Here is a 20,436-nt window from a genome sequence, read left to right as displayed (position 1 = left end):
AAGTTGGGAGCTCCCAGACCGCTCCTCCAGGACCCAGAGGTGAGGCCCTCGACTACCACCTATCTCTAAAACCCGGAGTCTACACCCCCCAATTTCCTCTAACTCCTGGATCCAGGAATGAGACCCCTCCCCATTCATGTCTGGGCCCCACAGACATCACCTCTTTGAGTAGGAAGGATGAAGCAGCGAAGGCAAAAGACCACCCGTAGCGATAGTGGAAATACTGCTCAGAACTGCTGGGCCTGTTCATGACCTCATCATTGATGCTGGAAATGTAGAGAACCAAGCCCACCACCAAGGAAAGGCCTGGAGAGCAGAGGGTGCCCTTGATCCGTTAGCACTGGGTCCCTCTTGCCAGTCCCAGTCCCTCCCCCATTTCACAGCCATCCCCTCCCCTCTCCTCTCTGCTAGGTCTTGAACTAAATTCCATTTTTCGAAGCCCCTTGCGTGCTGGGCCTTGGCTGGGTGTAGAGACCCCAGAGATGAAACCACTTCCTCTGTTTTCCCCCCTTCCCTAATCTCCAGTTGGGGAGTCCACAGTGTAATTGGGGAAGGCAAATATGGACATTGGTCATTAGTCACATACATGGTGATATGTGCAGTAAGGAAAGTAGTAGCACAGTTCCAGAAGAGGCACCAACCCACCTAGGGGAGAGGCAGGGACAGGGACAGGGGGAGGGGCAGGGGAAGTCGGGAAGTCAAGGAAAGCTCCCTGGAAGAATGGCCTTCACCCAGGTCCTATAGGATGAGACCTGAGGAGAAGAGTACACAGTTATACCACCACAGGCAGAGGGAACAGCATGGTCGAAGGGTTGGACGGGGAGCACTGAACTGATCCATCTATACAGCCAAAATATGGGCCACAGCCACAAAACAGGTGCCCAGAGAAAGGGGCAGAGACAGAGCCATGATGGGCCTCAAATGCCAAGGGCACTAAGGAGCCATTGAAGGTCTGGAGCAGAGGAAGGACAGGGTCAGATTGGAGTGTTAGAAGAACACTTGGGGAATGGTGGATTCTGGGAAGAGATTGGAGGGAGAGACTAGTTGTGATCCTCCAGGGGGAAAAGGATGAGGCCTGAGTTGAGACTAATAATAACAGCAACAACATCAATAATAATATTAAAAATAATAATAGCAACTGCTTATACAGGTCTAGTCCTGTGCCAGGCACTGTTCTCAGGGTTGTATATGCATCAACTTATTCAAACCTCCCAATGATCCTTCCACATAGGTACCATTTTTATAAACTGACAGTTGAGGGAGCAGAGCCATTGGAGAAGGGGGATAGGAGACGTCTGATTTGAGAAACTTTAAGAGGCAAATATCACTTCCTCAAGATGAGCTTCTTTTAAACAGTTAAGCCATGTCAAGTGTGGCTTAAGGAGGTTATGAGGTCCCCTACCCTACATCAATCTAAGTCATCCTTATCAGCATCTTCCCCCAGAATCCTAGAAATACACATATGTGTGCCCATCACACCCAGAATAAATCTAAATTCCTTCCACTGCCTACCACAGGGGTCAGCAAACTATGGCCCATGGGCTCCATCCAGCCCACCTCCTGTGTTTGTAATGGCCTACTAGCTAAGAAAGGCGTTTACACAATTAAATTGTTGAAAAAAATTAAAAGAAGAATGATATTTTGTGGCATGTAAAAAGTATATGAATTTCATTTGGCAGCTCCTCCAAGTGTTAAAGATAGAATTACCACATGACCCAGCGATTCCACTGCTAGGTATCTCTACCCAAGAGAATAGGAAACATATGTTCACACAAAAACTTTGCATGAATGTTTGTAGCAGCATTTTTCATAATAGCCGAAAAGTGGAAACAACCCAAGTGTCTATCAACTAAATGGATAAACAAAATGTGGTATAGCCGTATAAAGGAATATTATTCAGCCAAAAAAAGGAATGAAATACTGATTTATACTGCCACATGGATGAACTTGGAAAATAAGCTAACAGAAAGAAGGCAGATACATACTGTACGATTCCATTTATATGCCATGTCGAAAATAGGCAAATCCATAGAGAGAGAAAAGTAGATTAGTGGTTGCCAAGGAGTGGGGTGGAAAAGGGAGATTCCCACTGGCTGTCGTTAAAGGGTATGAGGTTTCTTTCGGGGGTGATGAAAATGTTGCAGAATCAGGTAATGGGGTTGACTGCACAGCCTTGCAAATATACTAAAACCACTGAATTATATGAATTTTATGTTTTGTAATTTATAATATCTCAGTTTAAAAAGCACATGGATTCCTGATGTCAGGGTCTATAAATAAAATGTTATGGGCATCTAGCCACACCCCTTTGCTACTGTGTAGCCGACACCTGCAGTGGCAAGGTTCGAGAGTTGTGGCAGAAACTGTATAGCTGGTAAAGCTGAAAATGTTAATTATCTGGCCTTTTACAGAAAAACTTTGCCTACCTCTGGACTGCAATGCCTATGCAGTCTGAGCCCCACCAGATTCATCCCTGGTCAGTTTCTCCTTACTCTCTCTACTTAGATCACCCTTCCTCACCTTCCCTGAGCACCTCAAGCTTACTTCTGCCCCAGGGCCTTTGCTTCTGCTGTTCCCTCCAACTACAATGCTTTTCTTCCAGATTTCTCCATGTCTCTAACTTCATTTATATCTCTCCTCCTTTGTCTCTCCTTTAGAAAGGACTCCTTGTTTATCTTATTATTTTTTTAAAGATTTATTTATTTATTCATCAGAGACACAGAGAGAGAGGCAGAGACATACGAAGAAAGAGAAGCAGGCTTCCTGTGGGGACTGTAATGTGGGACTCGATCCCAGAACCCTGGGGTCACAACCTGAGCCTAAGGCAGACACTCAACCACTGAGCCACCCGAGCCACCCAGGTGCCCCTGAGCTCCTTGTTCAAAAAGAAAAATGTGAGGGCGTCTGGGTGGCTCAGTTAGTGAAGGGGTCAACTCTTAATTTTGGCTCAGGGTCCCGGGATCAAGCCTTGCCTCAGTCTCGCATTCAGCAGAAAGTCTACTTGAGGATTTTTTCTCTCCCTCTCCCTCTGCCCCTTCTTCTTCATGCTCCCCTCCCCCAAGTCTCTCTCTCTCTCTCTTAAACAAATAAATAAATCTTTAGAATAAGAAAACTGGGGGATCCCTGGGTGGCACAGCGGTTTGGCGCTGCCTGCAGTCCAGGGTGTGATCTTGGAGACCCTGGATCAAGTCCCACGTCTCTCTCTATGTCTATCACAAATAAATAAATAAATAAATCTCTTTTTAAAAATGATTTTATTTATTCATAGATATGCAGAGAGAGAGAGGCAGAGACACAGGCGGAGGGAGAAGCAGGCTCCATGCAGGGAGCCCGACGTGGGACTCGATCCAGGGTCTCCAGGATCGCACCCTGGGCCAAAGGCAGGCGCTCAACCGCTGCACCACCAGGGCTGCCCTAAATAAATAAATCTTAAAAAGAGAAGAAAAGGAAGAAGAAGAAGAAAGAAGAAGAAGAAGAAGAAGAAGAAGAAGAAGAAGAAGAAGAAGAAGAAGAAGAAGAAGAAGAAAACTGCTGATGGAAATTGTGAAGAGATATGATTTCTCATTGATCGGGTCATCAAAAGTTAAAAAGCTTCACATCGTATTCTTTTGGTGAGGCTGGGGAAACAGCAGCTCTTATGCGTTGCTGATGAGGATAAAAATGGCCCAGCCCCTGGCTGAATCTAACAAAACCACACATGTATCTGTCCTTTAGCTACACAATCTCATTCATTAGAATTTAAAACCCTGAAGCTGTCTGTCCAACCACACAAAAGCACACAGGCGCGTGTTAATTCACCGCATTACCGGTAACTGCAAAATATTGGAAATGACCTACATGAACTTACATAGAGGATTAGTGGGATAAACTGTAAAACATCACAGAACAGAGTCCTGTGCCACTGTGAAATAAGAATGAGGAAGTTCTCCATGAACTGGTATGGAGTTCAATGATAGTTCCAGACTATATCACTAAGTTTAAAAAAAAAAAATGCATAGGGGATCCCTGGGTGGCTCAGTGGTTTGGGGCCTGCCTTCAGCCCAGGGCGTGATCCTGGAGACCCAGGATCGAATCCCACATCGGGCTCCCTGCATGGAGCCTGCTTCTCCCTCTGCCTGTGTCTCTGCCTCTCTCTGTGTGTCTCTCACGAATAAATAAATAAAATCTTTTTAAAAAATGCATAGAAGAGTAGGCAGGATGTTAGCTTTTAACCAAAAATAAATAAATAAATAAATAAATAAATAAATAAATAAAATACATATATGCATCTGCTTATTTTTGCAAAAACAGACATAGTAAGGAAAACAGCAAATGAGGCTGATCACCTATAGGAGGTAAGTGAGGACAGGAAGGAACTGGCACTCCTCTGAATACATATATTTTTGCATGATTTAGACAATATTTTATATATTCAAAAGCTAAAATCAACAAGGATGGGGGAAAAACTAAAATTGAATACCAACAAAAATAAATGAAGTAACTTTATATCAGATGAATAATACAACCACAGGAGGGGGTAAAAGTAGTATTCCAAGTAACCTACAAATACAGTATTTTGATTATATATTTCACTCTAAAGACAAAAGATCTGCAAAGAAATCTTGAACTTTACTCAGTAAATTTTGGGGGGGGAGTGTTTGGAGGTAGTTCTTACTCAGTGTGGGGTTGAGTAAATTTGCAAATATACTGATATTTAGGGAGCTGGATTCTGGTTTTGAAAAGAGGAAGAAATGGATAGAATTGGGTAAGATGAAGAAGACCCAGGACATCAGCAAAAACTCCTGTTTTACAAGCACATAATTCCCCAGTTTGTGTCTTGAAACATCCCAGAGACAGTATGTATGACACCCCAGCAGCAATGAGCCAACCTAGCAACCAGCTTTTGGTCTCTGATACCATCTCCCACTAAATTAGAAGCTAGGGCTTCCAAAAGAAGTAGATAATTTGAAGCCTGGGGGAGAGGCAGTAAAAGTGTACTTGTGCCACAAAGGGAGGAAAAACTCAAAAAAATGATGGAGACAAATCAAAAAAGGATGCAGGGACTAGTTTGAAGGGGGTTCCTGATAGTCCAACTAAGGACAATTTGAACATTGAAATGAATAATATAAGTAATAGCATGTATTGGGACGCCTGGGTGGCTCAGGTGGGTGGCTGACTCTTGATTCTGGCTCAGGTCATGCTCTCAGGGTCATGGGGTCGAGCCCCAGGGTGGGCTCCATGCTTAGCAGGGAGTCTGCTTTTCTCCCTCTCCCTCTGCCCATCCCCTGGCCAGCGCAGATGCCCATCTGCATGCTGCACTGTCTCTAAAATAAATAAATAAATAAATCTTTTTTAAAAAGAGAGAAATGGCATATAATACGCTGAATTTTTCAAAACACAAATCCATACTGACATACATATTCTTTAATAAATAAACAAATAATAAAAGAAAAGAGAAAATTCTTCTTTTTGGTGGTATACATGTAGATGGAACAGCAGATTTAGAAAACCCCATTTTGGAACACTAGGAGTAGTATTAGGATACCGGCCAGTACCATCAGTGGCTGTTAAATCACTGCACGATAGAAACTCCTCCTGGAATATTTATTAATTACAAAGAGATTTTTTTAAAAAGCTTCCTTTTTTGTAAAGGAACCTAACATACTATCTCAAGCAAGTGCCCAGAACTAACATCACCAATAGCAGTGCGGATTGACACCATTACCTCCTCATGCAAGCATGCCACTACTCCATTTATGCAGGGTTCCTGCTGAAAATGTGTAACCTGAATCTACTCCTAAGGTAACTGTGGGCATTTTACTAGATGACTGGCTGCACTCTTCAAAAAAAGTCAACATGAAAGGTATTTCTTTTTTAAAAAGGCACAAGAACTACATAAAAGATAAAAGGCAATGAAAGAGACAGGACAAGGACATACAAAGCATGATCCTAGATTGGACACTGAATGGGGGGAAAGATGACTATAAAAGACAGTATTGGGACAATTGGTGAAATCTGAGTGTGGGCTGTGCTTTAGCTATAATATTGTATCAATGTCAAACTTCCTGAATTTGATTATTGTACTGTGGTTAGAAAAGGGAATGCACTTGTTTTTAGGAGACACTTGCTGAAGCAGGGTGAGGTGTTTGCAACTGATGTTCAAGTAGTCCATGTATTTATGTTTATAAATATCTCAGATACAATAAAGAGATACATATAGAGAGAAAGAAAGCAAATGTGGCAAAATATGAAAATTTGGTCCAGATGAAGCACACATGAGAGTTCACTGTGCTATTTTTGCAAATTTTCTTCAAGTTTACATTTTTTTCCAAAATAAAAAATTTCAATAAAATAGGTATCCCCAAAACAGGATTTTACCTCCCTAAGGTACCTAAGTATTACCCTGCAAATTACTTATTAATTGGAAAGAAGAAAATGTACCTTTTCAGTGAACAGCCCTGAAGCCCACCACTTTTATCAAGGGTTCAAACTTTGTCCCCCTCCCGGAGAACAACCTGACAGTATTTGCTATGGTACCACCACTGCCCTCTGCATCTGCTTACCAAACCCATTTGACCTGAATTTAATAAAGCCTCTAGTCTAGACAACTTCTGGGTTATAGAGAATTCAAGGAAGGAGGAACAAATCTAGGATGTAGGCATTCCACATGATACCCTGGCCTCCAGTCTTCAAAAGGACAGTGATGTGGGTCAAGCTGGTAACACCTGAATCAGTGGTCATCCTTAACATCTCAAGAAGAGAGACAACCAGGCGTTCTTATGTCTCTGGATGCAATGTGGTAGGATGTCAACAGCACCCCCTATCTATGAAGTATTTTTTGCCAAAAAAAGCAGAAACCAGAAACAAAATCCCACACACCTGGATGGGATTAATGACAGTTTTACAGGAAAACACAGGAATGAATGGATGAAACCACAACACGAGAGCATGGTGGGAAAAGTCAGTAGTGTGGGAATTCTATAAGACAAATGACCAGATTTCTTCAACAAATAAATGGCAAGGAAAAAATAGGAAAGACACTATTAGAGATTAAAAGAGGCTTCAGAGATCTATCAGCTAAGTGCACAAGTGGAATCTGAATCCTGATTTGCAATAAACTAACTATAAAAAAGCATTTATTTATGACACAAGGGGGGAAATTGAACACTGACTAGATATCAAATGATATTAAGTAGCCATTCTTAATTGTGTGGGCATGATGGTGATGTTAAATAACAAAGTACTTATTTCTCAGAGATATACTGAAATATTTGTGCATAAAATGATTTAATGGCTGAGTCTGTCTTAAAATAATGTACTGAAGTGCAGAAGGGAGATACGGCAGCACAACTAAAAAAAGATTCGCCATATGTTGATAACTACTGAAACTGAGGGAAGGATACATGGGATTTCATTTATTTATACTATTCTTTCTATATTTTTATAATGAAATACATTTTAGAAGTCAGTGTTGTAAAAAAAATAGTGGGGAACTAGAGTAAAAGAAACATGAACTAAATGCTGTGTGTGAAACAAGAATGAATCCCAATTTTTGGGGGGGAGAGCTATAAAAGGCATTCTTGAAACAATGGGACAGTTTGCAAATGGAATAGGTTATACTATGGAATACCTGTAAAATTTCTTGGTGTGGTAATGGTGTTGTGGTAGAGGAACATCCTTCCTCTTAAGAGATGCATACTACAGTGTTTACAGACAATCTATCATGATGCCTGTGACGTACTGTGAAATCGTAAAATCCCAAAAAAGTGTGTGTGTGTGGGGGGGGTTGTGGGGAGACTATGGCAAAAAAAAAATCACCAAAATGCAGGATTTAGGTGGAGGAATGTATACCAGTGCTCATTGCACTCTGCTATCAGTTTCAAAATTTTCATTAGAAACTGGAATGATTGAGATAAAATAGTGGCCCCCCATCACTCTCCTTCCCCTCAACCTGCTTTACTTTTTTCTGTAACTCTTATCATTCCTTAACATGTAATCTGTATCTGTGACTCTTCCCATCATACATTTCCCCCACCAGGATAAAAGAACTAGCCTACCTTGTTCCCTCTTGAACCCCTACCATCTAGCACAAGATCCAGGACATAATAAACACCAGTTGAATAGATAAGTATACTCACCAAGCAACTGGAGCTTCTTGAAAAGCTCATTAGTTGCTTCTCCTTTTTGAACCCCCCTCTTTTAAAAAAAAAATTTTTATTTATTCATGAGAGGCACATTGAGAGAGAGAGAGAGAGGCAGAGACACAGGCAGAGGGAGAAGCAGGCTCCACGCTGGGAACCCAACGTGGGACTAGATCCCGGGTCTCCAGGATCACACCCTGGGTCAAAGGTGGTGCTAAACCTCTGAGCCACCCAGGCTGCCCTTGAACCCCCTTCTAAATCCCACCATTCCTCCATTTCCTCAAAGAATCAACCTTTCATTGTTCTGAACTTCCGTGGCACTTTGAATTTCTAGTATTCCATAATTTGGATATTCAAAAGAGGGCCCACAAAATGTTACATAGTTGGAATCATCTGAGATAGGTGTAGAAAGATGAGTAGGCTTAAAGAAAAGAGATAGCAAAGGGCAAAGGAATCTCAAAATCCACACTCACTCAGGTACCCTAGTCAAATGCAGGGGAGTCATCCTGATTTTATTCTCTCTCATCCAGCAAAGATGCTCAATCATCAAGTCATGTCTATTTTACTTCTTGTATCTCTCATAAATCAAATCCCCTTCTTGCAATCAAAGTCCTCTGACCTTGTTAAGGCTTATTGTCTATGTTTGTACCATTGCCCTTAAATCCTCATCTCCCTGCTTTAGATCCTGGTTCTTTCTAAAACCCACACAAACTCCATCCTCCTGTTGTCGAAACTCTCCCTTAGCACCCTACTGTCCAGACGAGGTTTTCAGTTCTTCAGCCTGACATTCCAGACTGTGATCTGATTCCTGCTAACCACCCAACCTCACCTTTAGGTTCCACGTTTCACATTACAGTGCTAAGGCAAGTCAGGAGTAAGGATGGATAAGGAAACAAATATTTCCAAAGACAAAGAATCTTTTGCTGTTCCTTTTTGCTTTTGTTTTGTTTTCAGTAATTGGAAATCATGTAAAAATGATAGCAAGGAGCACCTGGGTGGCTCAGTTGGTTAAGCATCTGCCTTCAGCTCAGGTCATGATCCTGGGGTCCTAAGTCCAAGCCGTGAGTCAGGCTCCCTGCTCAGCAGGCAGCTGGCTTCTCTCTCTCCCTCTACCCTTCCCTCTGCTTGTGCTCTCTCTCTCTCCCTCTCAAATAAATAAATGAGGGATGCCTGGGTGACTCAGAGGTTGGACACTTACTTTCGGCCCAGGGAATGATCCTGGGGTCCTGGGATTGAGGCCCACATCAGGCTTCCTGTAAGGAGCCTGCTTCTGCCTCTGCCTATGTCTCTGCCTCTCTCTCTGAGTCTGTGTCTCTCATGAATAAATAAATAAATATTTAAAGAATAAATAAATAAATATATATATATATATATATATATATATATATATATATATATATATATATATATAATAAAAATTTTAAAGATAGCAAAAGGTTGTCTTCTGCTCAGGGTGTGATCCCGGGATCCGAGATCAAGTTGCATATCGGGCTCCTTGTAGGAAGCCTGCTTCTCCCTCTGCCTGTGTTTCTGCCTCTCTGTGTGTGTCTCTCATAAATAAATAAACAAGATATTTAAAAAATAGCAAAAGGTAAGTTATTCTTGTCATCTGTCTACTTCCTAGACATTTAATAGTGGCACTCTGGTTATCCAAAAACAATAGTCTTTTCCCCTTTATCTCCCTTCCTCTTTCTCTTCTTCCTTTCCCCTTTCCTTTCTCTGTAGTCCAACTCCCACTCCCTCTCCCTCCTCACCCCACATCTGTTTCAAGATTGCTCGGTAGGCAAGAATCACCTACATTCCAAGCTGGATAGAAATAACTGGGCCTTAGAACAATAGGGTTTCAGGACCATGGAGAGCTGCACGTGCCTCTACCTGTCTCAGCAGCTTTCTAGGGCATTAACACATGCTGTGAATTCCACCTCCATACAAGGCACTATTCTTTCTTCACTCTAAAAAGCCTCCCTCACTCACCCTTTCAACTTCATCTACTCAGATGTCACCTCCTCTTGGAAGCCCTCCCGGGTCATTCCCCTCCCCTTGCCACCACCCTACTGTGCCAAGCTAATGCATCTTCCCTTTCCCAAAATGCCCTAAGTTGTCCTTATTATTCCTCTCTTATACAAATATTTCAATGTGTACTTTGTACCAGCAACTCATCTAGGCTCTGCAGACAAAAATGAGAGCATGCTTGTAAAGGCCCATGTATTTTGTAGTTTACATTCTAGTAAGAGACAGAAAACGCGTAAGATGACGATAGCTATGAAACAAATATAAAGTGTGCAATGTTAATAGTATAGTGGGGACAAGGCAACATTACATACTGTTGTCAGAGAAGGAAACTCTGAAGAGAGAAAGTTGAAGCCCTTTGAGTATCAGGAAGAAGAGACTTCAAGCAGGGAGGGCTATTGAGTATAATGTCCTCATGTGGGGCTGAAATGAGCATTTTCAAGGAATAGCAGGAGGCCACTGTGGCTGAGGTTGTAAGCCATGGGGACAGTGTTAGTGGGTTAGGAAATGAGGTCAGAGATCTGAGCAGTAGCCAAATCACAGAAAACCTTGTAGACTAGCATGGAGACTTTGGATGTACTCTATGTGCAAATGGGAATCCACTGAGCATGGAAGGGAATGAAGCAGGTGTGTATTTTTGATTGACAGGAAATTGAGGTTGTTTTGTAATTGACTGGATATAAGCTCCCACTTAGGATTCAGCTACATCTTTAGTGCTCAGTGCAGGGCCTGGCATGTAGGATGTCTGTGTAAATGCTTGATGAGCAAATGGATGAGCATATGTATAGAACATGTTGAGGATCAAGGGTTAGCATGGGCTTTGTATGGGAAGCATGCTTCTTGGGATCCCTGGGTGGCGCAGCGGTTTGGCGCCTGCCTTTGGCCCAGGGCACGATCCTGGAGTCCCGGGATCAAGTCCCACGTTGGGCTCCCGGCATGGAGCCCGCTTCTTCCTCCTCCTCTGTCTCTGCCTCTCTCTCAATCTCTGTGTCTATCATGAATAAATAAATAAATAAATCTTAAAAAAAAAAAAAAAGGAAGCATGCTTCTTATGGCCTGGATTCTTCCAGGAATGAAAATCAATTATCATTCCAGCCTCCTCCCTGCTTCTCTCACCAACCATATCCAGTCAGTCATCTGGTTCCATTGATTGTTCTGTCGATATCCTTCTCTGTCAAAGCCATCCACTTGACTTTATCTTTCCATCACCAGCCCCAGCTCAAGCACCAGCTGCTCTTGCCCAGACCACTGCATAAGCTTCTTCCTTGGTTTGCCCATTTCCCATGTTTCCTGCTAGTCCATCCGTGAAGGATGCTTATGACCCTTTCCCTCCTCTGCCCCAACCCTCCCCCTGCTTTCTCCAGAATTGAATGCCAATGTCACTATTCACCAGCCCTTAGGCAACTCCTGTCTCTCTCTCCAAGTCTTGGGACATGAAGTAGTTGGACCAAATTATTCTGTTCCCAGATCTAAGATGCTTCACCTTCCCTCTCCTTTTAAATCCCCTCATGTTTATGATTTTTTTTAAGATTTTATTTACTTATTCATGACAGAGAGAGAGAGAGAGAGAGAGAGAGAGAGGCAGAGACACAGGCAGAGGGAGAAGCAGGCTCCATGCAGGGAGCCTGACATGGGACTCGATCTGAGGTCTCCAGGATCACACCCCAGGCTGAAAGCGGCACTAAACCGCTGGGCCACCAGGGCTGACCTATGATTTTTTTTTAAGTAGGCCCCACCCAGCATGGAGCCCAGTTCAAGACTTAAACTCACAACCCTGAGATCAAGACCTGAGCTGAGGTGGCTCAGTCAGTTGAATGTCTGCCTTGGGCTCAGATCATGATCCCAGGCTCCTGGGATCCAGCCCCACATCGAGCTCCAGGCTAAGTGGGGGGCGGGGGGGGGTCTGCTTCTCCCTCTTCCTCTCCTCCTGCTCATGCTCTCTCTCTCACTCACTCACTCATTCTCTCTCTCAAGTAAGTAAATAAAATCTTAAAAAAAAAAGACCTGAGCTGAGATCAAGAGTTGGATGCTCAACCTACTAAGCTACCCATGCACCACCGTTTTTATGATTTTTTAAAGTTTTTCATAAAAATTAATTAAAAAAAAAAGTTTTTCATTTTTTACTTATTGTCCTATTTTTTAAAGTAATCTCTATGCCTAATGTGGGGCTCAAACTCACAACTCTGAGATCAAGAGTCACATGCTCTACCACCTGAGCCAACCAGGCATCCCATTTTTGTGTGATTTTCAATTGTGGTGGGGCAGTATACTGCCACGGTGAAAGCCTCAGTGGGAATTCTGCTTCACCTTTGGAAAAACTTCACCCCTGGGTCCTTCTATTTCCTCAGCTGGGGAATGACAGTAACAATGACATCTGACTTATGAGGTAAAGAAAAAAAAAATAACTTAATTTGCATAAAGCACTTAGAACGTCCCCAAACCGTGGCACTCCATCAAGTGCTTATTATTCTGGCTGTTGCTGTCACTACTACTATGTATGTACATATATTTGTATTTAGCAGGCACTGGGTCAGCCCTCCGCATCTATGATGGAGATCAGAGGTCAGCAAACTACCATTTGCCCCCGCACCTGTTTCTATCTGGTTTTCCAAAAGCATGGTTTTTACATTTTTAAATGGTGTGAGGAGTGGGAGAGGGGGAGGAAGGCACAAAAGAAGAGTATTTCATTGCTCACAAAAGTTACATACAATTCAAATTTCAGGGTCCATAGAATATCACTGGGACACAGCCACACTCACTGCTTCACCTCTGGTTGCTTTGGCACTACAACTCTACGGCTCACAAAACAAAAAAAAAAATATGTACTAGTTGGCCCTAGACAGGTTTGCCACTCTTTGACCAAGATTGTCCTCTTGACAACTTCACAGAGGAAGGCTGTAGCCCATGCAGTGAAGGGGAAGAACTTGAACCCAGGTCTTCCTAGGTTCACAGCAACATGAATTGTCAGCCACCATACCCCACAACCTTGAAAGCACACGATTGGACTCCTTGAGGTGGGGCACACAGGCCATGTCTGCCATGTCTGTAACGTGAACTCGACAAAGGGAAGTGGAGTTCAATCCCCCACAAATTACTCTATTGTTACATCACAAGCCTGACCTCCAGCCCTGACAGCACCATTGATCCTCAGCCTGACCTTGGGAAGTCAGGTTCTGGGGCACTGCAGGAGCATGAGTGCGGGTGTTGTGAGGAAAACACCGTCTGTGTGCACCACCCCTCTACCACTCAGCTGTGCAGCTCCTTGTGTAAGCAGCAAACAATGGGATTTTCTTTCTAGTGGTCTGGGTGGATTGAATAAGATCTCCATGCTTCCTACCCTTGTCCCACTTTCTCTCTCTCTCTAGGCCACTATTTTTCTGTATGAAAAATGATGAGACCTTTCTGCTCTGACGCTCCGGGATGGTGATATTCTACACGTCTTATTTTAGCTCAGTGTCTGGCTCTGCATGCCGTGATTCAAGTTTACAGGGAGGTTGCACCCTGGTTTCTCTGGAAAAGGTCTCATCAGGTTAGGTTGGAGGCATGGGGGAGGTTTAGCTGAGTGAGGAACAGCGATGAGACTGGAGATTGTCAAAGATCCATCTTCAACTCTTTGCATAGCCAACTCTGAAGACGGATCCGAGTGCAGGCCCCAGGGGACAGAATGGAAATGAGACATCAGCGGGGTTTGTTCATAAAATTATCCACAGAATGATAAGAATTAGAATGGAGTTTAACAAAATGATGTTGAATTAATTTGAACTGGGTTGCAGAATGGAGTCAGAAGGGACCAGTGTTAGTCGGACTGGATTGCTGAGTGAAATGTGTCAGGGCTGGGTTGACCTGGCCTGACCTGACTGGAGAGGGAATGAACTGGACCAGACAGTGCTGACATTGGAGGTGGGTAACATCTGAGAAAGAACTCTGCTCTGGAGCTCATGACACTCGGTCCCCCAGCACCGGTTCATGCTGCTGTCTTGGGCAACTCCCTGCACCACTATGGGCCTGGGTGCCCCCATTTTATCGAGTGCTAATAATAACTCCATGACAGAGATGTTAAGGGAAGGGTGTGAGATCACACATACAAAAGAGCCTCGTATCTCAAAAGAAAAAAATAAGAAACAAAAACAAATACTGAGAAGTAGCTAATGACAGGCATGGTGATGTATTGATGGTGAAGTATACACCTGCGACTCACATTGAACTGCATAAAGAAATAATGATAAGGCGGATTGATGGCTACGCAGAAATATAGACAGATTGACAGATAGTCTAGTCATAAGGTAATGGTTGACACTAAGTGGTGAGTACCTGGGTGCTCACTCCAAAATTCTTTCCACTTTTCTGTTTGAAAATTTTCAAATAAAATTTTGCACAGAAAATAAAGAGGGTGCCTGGGTGGCTCAGTCAATTAAGCCTCTGCCTTCAGCTCAGGTCATGATCCCAGGGTCCTGGGATGGAGCCTGGCTTCCGGCTCCCGGCTCAGTGGGGAGTCTGCTTCTCCCACTGCCCCTCTTCCTGCTCCTGCTCCCTCTCTCTCTCTCAAATAAATCAATAAAATCATAAAAAGAAAAGAAAGAGCCTTGTTATATGTTAACTGCTAAAATATCAGGAGCAGTTAAAAAACAGCCTCTGGGGGTGAACGGCGAGTATGAGTCCCAACTCTCCCTCGTTGCACCAACCTGAGCTAATGACTTCAGGTCTCTGAGAGTGTTTCTCTATTTGTACAATGAGGCTATTAATAGCATTTCCCTCAGGGGGTTGTCCTGAGTATTAGGACAGAGCCTGGTACCTAATCAGCACCCACGACTGGGTCTTCCCAACAAGCTGTGAAATGGGTGCTGCTATCTCCATTTCACAGAGAAAGAAAGTGGGGCTCAGAGAGGCTCTGCAACCCTGCTAGGATCACACAGCAAGGAAGTAACTTTCTTAATGGAGGAGGGAACCACAGGTTCCTGGAACCAAAAACCAAAAACCAAAAACCAAAAACCAAAAACCAAAAACCAAAAACCAAAAAAAAAAAAAAAAAGGGCCTTAAGTCCTTTCCTCGGGCTCACCAGATAGGATGAAGAAGATGCCAGAAACGAAGGCCAGAATGGTCCTCTGAGGGCGGATGTGGCCGATGTTACTGATGACGAAGGCCGTGAACACTAGGAAGAGACTGACCATGGGGAACGGAGTGGCCGTGCGCACCGTCTCTGAGGGAGGGATAAAGGGTGAAACAAGGGGTGAAGGTGTACCCTGGGGAAGATGACGCCTCCCCATTCCCCCGGACCCGTCCCTTTATGCAGCTCCTCCCCTTTCTGATACTTCCATTGCTGACCCCACCCCTTCACCCAGGCCACACCCTTTTGGTTCGACCCCGCCCCATTCCTGTGGACTCCACCCATTGCCCCGCCCGCTTCATCAACCTGGCTCGTCCTCTTTACACCACCTCCGCCTTCCTTCTGGCCTCCACCTCTTCCCTCCCACCCCCCTCCCTTTCTGGGGCTGCCCTTCCACCCAGGACTCGCCCCTAATTCCTGCCCCCTTTTGTCTAGGCCCCCAGCTCCCCCTCACTCAGAATATTCTCCGTGTTTTCCGTCACCAAGTTGATCTCTGGTTCAAGGAAATATTCCGAGGCCACACAGCGACCCTTCTCCCGGCCTGGGGGTAAGGCAAGAAGGCAAAGCTGGATGAGAGGTTCCTGAGCTCTGGAGAGGCAGTGAGGGGCAGGTGGTACAGTAGGGAGACCTCAGGATGGGTACATGAGGCTTCATCCAGGGGTTCCCGTCTATACAGGGGGTCACAGAAGGGGCTGCACAGGAGGTCTGGGAGCTCCCCTCTCGAGCTCCCCTGAAGACCCGTGGTTGGAGGACACGGCTGGAACCCGGGTCCCCATGAGGAGGGGCAATAGGCCAGGACTCCTGAATCCCTAAAGAGGATGGGGGGGGGGAGGGATTCCTAGAAGGGTCTCCGCGGTCACTGGGGGGCATGAATTTTTTATCCTGCCCATTCAACACCAGAACTGTGCAGGGGACAAGCTCTGATGCTAGACTATTGCTTCTAGATGGGGACTCGCAAGGGATTAGGAATTTGGGGATCCTGTGAGCATCGCGACTCTTGGATCTGGAAATAAAGGGCTAGGAATCAGGTCTCCAGGTAGAAATTTGCGTCTCCAGGAGAGAAACAGGATCAGTTTCTGGGTTTCTGGAACCTAAGAGTTGGGACTATGGTTAAGGACTCTTGGGTCCCGGGCAAAGCAGGGACAGTTGAATGGAGGACAGGTGGGGTCTGTACCTGCGAAGAAGCAGACTCGCCAGAGGCCAGCGTGCAGTGCCATCTTGACCTCCGTGGTCTGGTTCTGCGGCAACACCGTTCCCTCCTCCATGTACAGCCAGTAATCAGTGCTGACTGCGATGCCCACGAGCAGCAGGCCACACGCACCAAACACGCTGCTTAGCAGGGTCAGGGCGCGGCTGCTGCAGTGACTCATTCTCAGCGGCGGGGGGCGCCCTGCGGGGCCTGAGACACAGGAAGCCGCTGCCTTGGAGAGCCATGATGGGACTAACTAGAGTCCCCAACCCCATGCAGTCACCAGGGACACTGAATCCAAGCCAGAGACACCATTTCTCAAACTGAAACTTCTCAACTGACATTTGTGCCCTAGCCCATGACCCCATTTCTGGATTTGGACCGGTGACATCAACAGTTGACCTCCAACCCCAGGACTGGTCTTCCCAAGCCTGACACTTGTGTTCTGCTCTGGGTCCTGATGACAGATTCCACACTAGATCCCTGACCCCAGGATAAGATTTCCAACTATCACCTACAGCCTAGATCTAGAGATGAAACCTTAGCTCCAACCATGTGTCTGGACCTACGTCCCAAATATCCTGACTGCCTAGAAACTCAACTTCCATATTCTCAAAGTCAGAACCAGGCCCTCCAACCCTCCCATTATGCCCTGACCAGAGACCTTCACCCTGAACCAGCCCTCACCAGAATCCTTAACCTTGAACCTAAGCTCAGAAACTATTACACGGATCAGGCATTTCAACACTAGAGCCAGGCTATCCCCCCAATCCTGTCTTCTGGCACCCTGACCAGAAGACTTTGGACTTTGCTAAATAATTACCAGATATCTCCCAGGTGGGTCACTAACCAGAACCCTAACTAAGGGTCCTACTAACCAAGGACCCACTAACCAAGACCTGAGTAGAGGTCCCCATCTAAATTTAAACCCTTGGACTCTTATCTTGACCTTTAACACCCAATTCTAATACCAGGACCATGACCCATCACCTTCTAACTTAGATCCTGTGACTTGACCTTGATTTGGTACCCCAATCTGAGATCATGGCCCACGACTCAGCTCTAAGATTCCAGAATTCTAATCCCCCCACCATCTGAGATCCAGGCAGGCCCAAGACCCTGGGATGTTGGAACTCCATCTCAGACTACTGGATCCCAGAACCCTGGGACCCCTAGACCTAGAGCCTGTATTTTGCGAGAGACTCCAGAATGTCAAAACCAAGATCTGGGACCCCCTTCCCCTCCAACTCAGCACCCTAACCAGAGTACTCTAGACCATCCTTGAAACTAGGGATCAGTGCTCTGAACCTTAAAATCCCAAATCGGGAAGTCCAGGATTTCCATCTCTTTCATGTGCCATCACAATATCCCTAAATTCCCTACCAGAGATTCTGGACTCCAATTTCCATGCTAGGACTTCCAATTACAGACCGTCTTTAACACCTAGCCTGGAACTCTGACCTCTCTAACCCTGGGCCCTCAAAACAAGAGATCCCCAGTTCATAACTCTGGCCTTCCAAATTCCAAGCAGGGATCTAGAGATTCGAACTAGGGAGCTACTAATGTCTTATCTACCACCCTTGCTCCCCAACCCCATAACTTTTCCATAAACCACAAAATCCCATGATTTGGGGGACTCAACTTGGGATCCCCCATCCTATCTCAGCCAAAGACCTCTCTACATCCCTGAATACCAGCAATCCCCATCATCTTTTTTTTCACCATAAAGGTTAAGACCCTAAACATTGCCCAACAATGCAGCCAAGACTTGAGACCCGCCTTTCTCTAATCAGAATTCTTGGAGCCTTTAAAACTGCCCCAGGCCAGGATCTTGGAGTCAGACAACTTTCATCATCCCAGACCCCCGATGCACACGCACACACACCTCAGCGTCCAGAGCCCCCATCCCGCCAGGCCCCACCCCCAGCCTCCTGGAGGAGTCAGGAATCCGAGTCTGGCAGAGCTCTGACCAGCTTTTCCTCCCATCCCCCGTCCCAAGGCTCCAGGGCTTGACCGCCAGCTGCCGGCTCCTTTTCCAGCCCGCCCAGCTCGGAAACAAGCATCAAAACCCCAGTCACCCTGACTGCCTGAGTCCCAGGTAGCTGACCTCAGCTCCCCCCACCGCCCCACCATGGCTCCTTGGACTCCCAGCTGGGACCTTGTCCATGGACACCCTTCTCATTTGCCCTTTGAACACCAACCCCCCGCCCCCTTTGCCCCCCCCCCCCCCCCCCCCGTTTCTTGGCTCCAATTCCGCCCCACTCCAAATGGCCCGCCCGGATCTCCTCTTTCTCCTCCAGCCCTTCCTCCTTTGGGACCCTCCCCCAGGCCTGGAGCCACCTTCTTCTCCCTCTTTATATATCGCAGCCTCTGATGGATTCAGGCATTCGGATCCCGGGGGTCCCATTCGCCAAGCCCCAAGTCCAAACTCCGTCTCCCTCCGATCTCCTGGGGAACGTATTCCTCGTTTCTGGGGACCCCTTCTCAGACACATCCTGCCCTCCCCGGGCCTGGGCCTTCCCCGCTTCATCCGGGATCGCCTCCCCCAAGGACCTGGCCTGCACCCTCCTCAGAGCCCACGGTCCCTAAGACTCGGACATTCAGAGTAGAGTTGCCCCACTCCAGGACCCTAAGACCCGGTGCTCCTGGATTCCCTAGGCCCAATGCCCCCCACCCCTCCATTGCCTCCCGAACTCAGGCGTCCTGACCGCCAGAATCCCACATTCCGGGGCCACTCGGGCTCCTCCTAGCCCCCACCCCCGGCTCCCCGCCACCTCCGGGGGAGCCCCCACTCCTTCCAAGACCCTCCCCTCTCGCTCACCTCGCTCAGGGCTGGGCGCACGCTCCGGGCCGCGGGCCCCGCAGCCGCATGACCGGCTCCGCGGCTTCCCCCGGCCGCCACCGCCGCCACCGGGGTCGCCGGTGCCCGCGCCCCCCGCCCCCGCCCCGGAGCCCGGCGTCCCGGCCCCCTCCCGGCCTCCCACCCCCCACCCCCCGCGCCCGCGGCCTCACTCGGCGGACGGCGCCGGGAGCTGGGACCGGCGGCCGCTCATTGGCTACTGCGGAGGAGGGGAGGGGCGGGAAGGGAGGGGGAGGCTGCAGGGAGGGAGGGAGACGGGCCTTGGGAATGGGGGAGGCAGGGAGGGAAGGAGAATAGAAACAGAGGCAGAGAGCCCGAGAGGGGCAGGGGCACACCGAGAGGCCGAGAGCCCGAGCGGAGGAGCTCAAGTCCCACCGAGACCTCGAGGCTGAGAAATTCTGAGACTCGCAGGTCTGGAGACTGGGGGACCCACAGAGCTGGCCTAAGAGAGACAGAGAGAGAAGGAGAGGCAGAGATCAAGTCTAAGACCCCCGCTGCCCTCGGGCTCAGAGCTTCTGGGGCTCTGGAAGTGGACAGGTCCGAGAGACAGAGACAGAGAGAGACAGGGAGACGCTCAGAGGCCCCGGGCTGAGAGATGCTGAGACCCAGAGACCTTGAGCCAGCGAAAGAGACAGACGAGAGAGAAAGAGACCCTGTGAAGGAGAGAGAACAGGGGCAATCCTGGGGCTCCCCTGATGCGGACTGGGGCTCTGGGCAGGCCTGGGGCGGAGCCTGGGGTCTGGGCGGCTGGAGGAGGCGGGAGGGGGCGTCCCGGGCCGGGGTCCCCGGAGCAGCAGGCGGGCGCAGAGCGGAGCCGGGTCCTGCAGCCGCCGCGGAGCCGGGAGCCGGGCCAGCCACCCCCCACCGCCGTGATGTCAGCGGGGCCACTCTTAAAGGGGCAGGCCGCCCGCCGAGGGTCGGAGCGGGGGCTGGGGGCCGCGGGCAGAGCATGGGGGTACTGCCGCGGTGCTGGGGGAGCCACGGGGAGCCCCAACATCCAACTGGACCGAGTACCGGAAACCCAAGAGCCTGCAGAGACGAAGAGACGCCAGGGCTCCCCGAGGGAGCCTACGAAGCTTTGGGGCTCAGTCCCCTCCAGACACACAGACGTAGGCACACCGATTCAACTGGCCTGCCCCGGTCCCGGGACTA

General features: G+C 47.4%; 1 protein-coding gene across 1 annotated transcript in view; it reads right to left on the bottom strand.

Annotated features, from left to right (window-relative positions):
- The window catches only part of CACNG7 (calcium voltage-gated channel auxiliary subunit gamma 7), a 22,420-nt gene extending 1,984 nt beyond the window's left edge, over positions 1–20,436 (bottom strand). The window contains exons 1-5 of the mRNA XM_025985221.2: positions 19,246–20,436; positions 16,410–16,634; positions 15,690–15,776; positions 15,188–15,328; positions 161–306 (exon numbers count right to left, since the gene is read on the bottom strand). Of these exons, the coding sequence (XP_025841006.2) occupies positions 161–306; positions 15,188–15,328; positions 15,690–15,776; positions 16,410–16,605 (570 nt within the window). The 5' untranslated portion in view covers positions 16,606–16,634; positions 19,246–20,436. The remainder of the gene's footprint in view (positions 1–160; positions 307–15,187; positions 15,329–15,689; positions 15,777–16,409; positions 16,635–19,245) is intronic.

Source organism: Vulpes vulpes, chromosome 1, assembly GCF_048418805.1.
Source record: "Vulpes vulpes isolate BD-2025 chromosome 1, VulVul3, whole genome shotgun sequence".
Taxonomy (NCBI): Eukaryota; Metazoa; Chordata; class Mammalia; order Carnivora; family Canidae; genus Vulpes; species Vulpes vulpes.
Note: the sequence above shows the minus strand (reverse complement) of the source record. Positions and strands in the feature narration are given on the sequence as shown.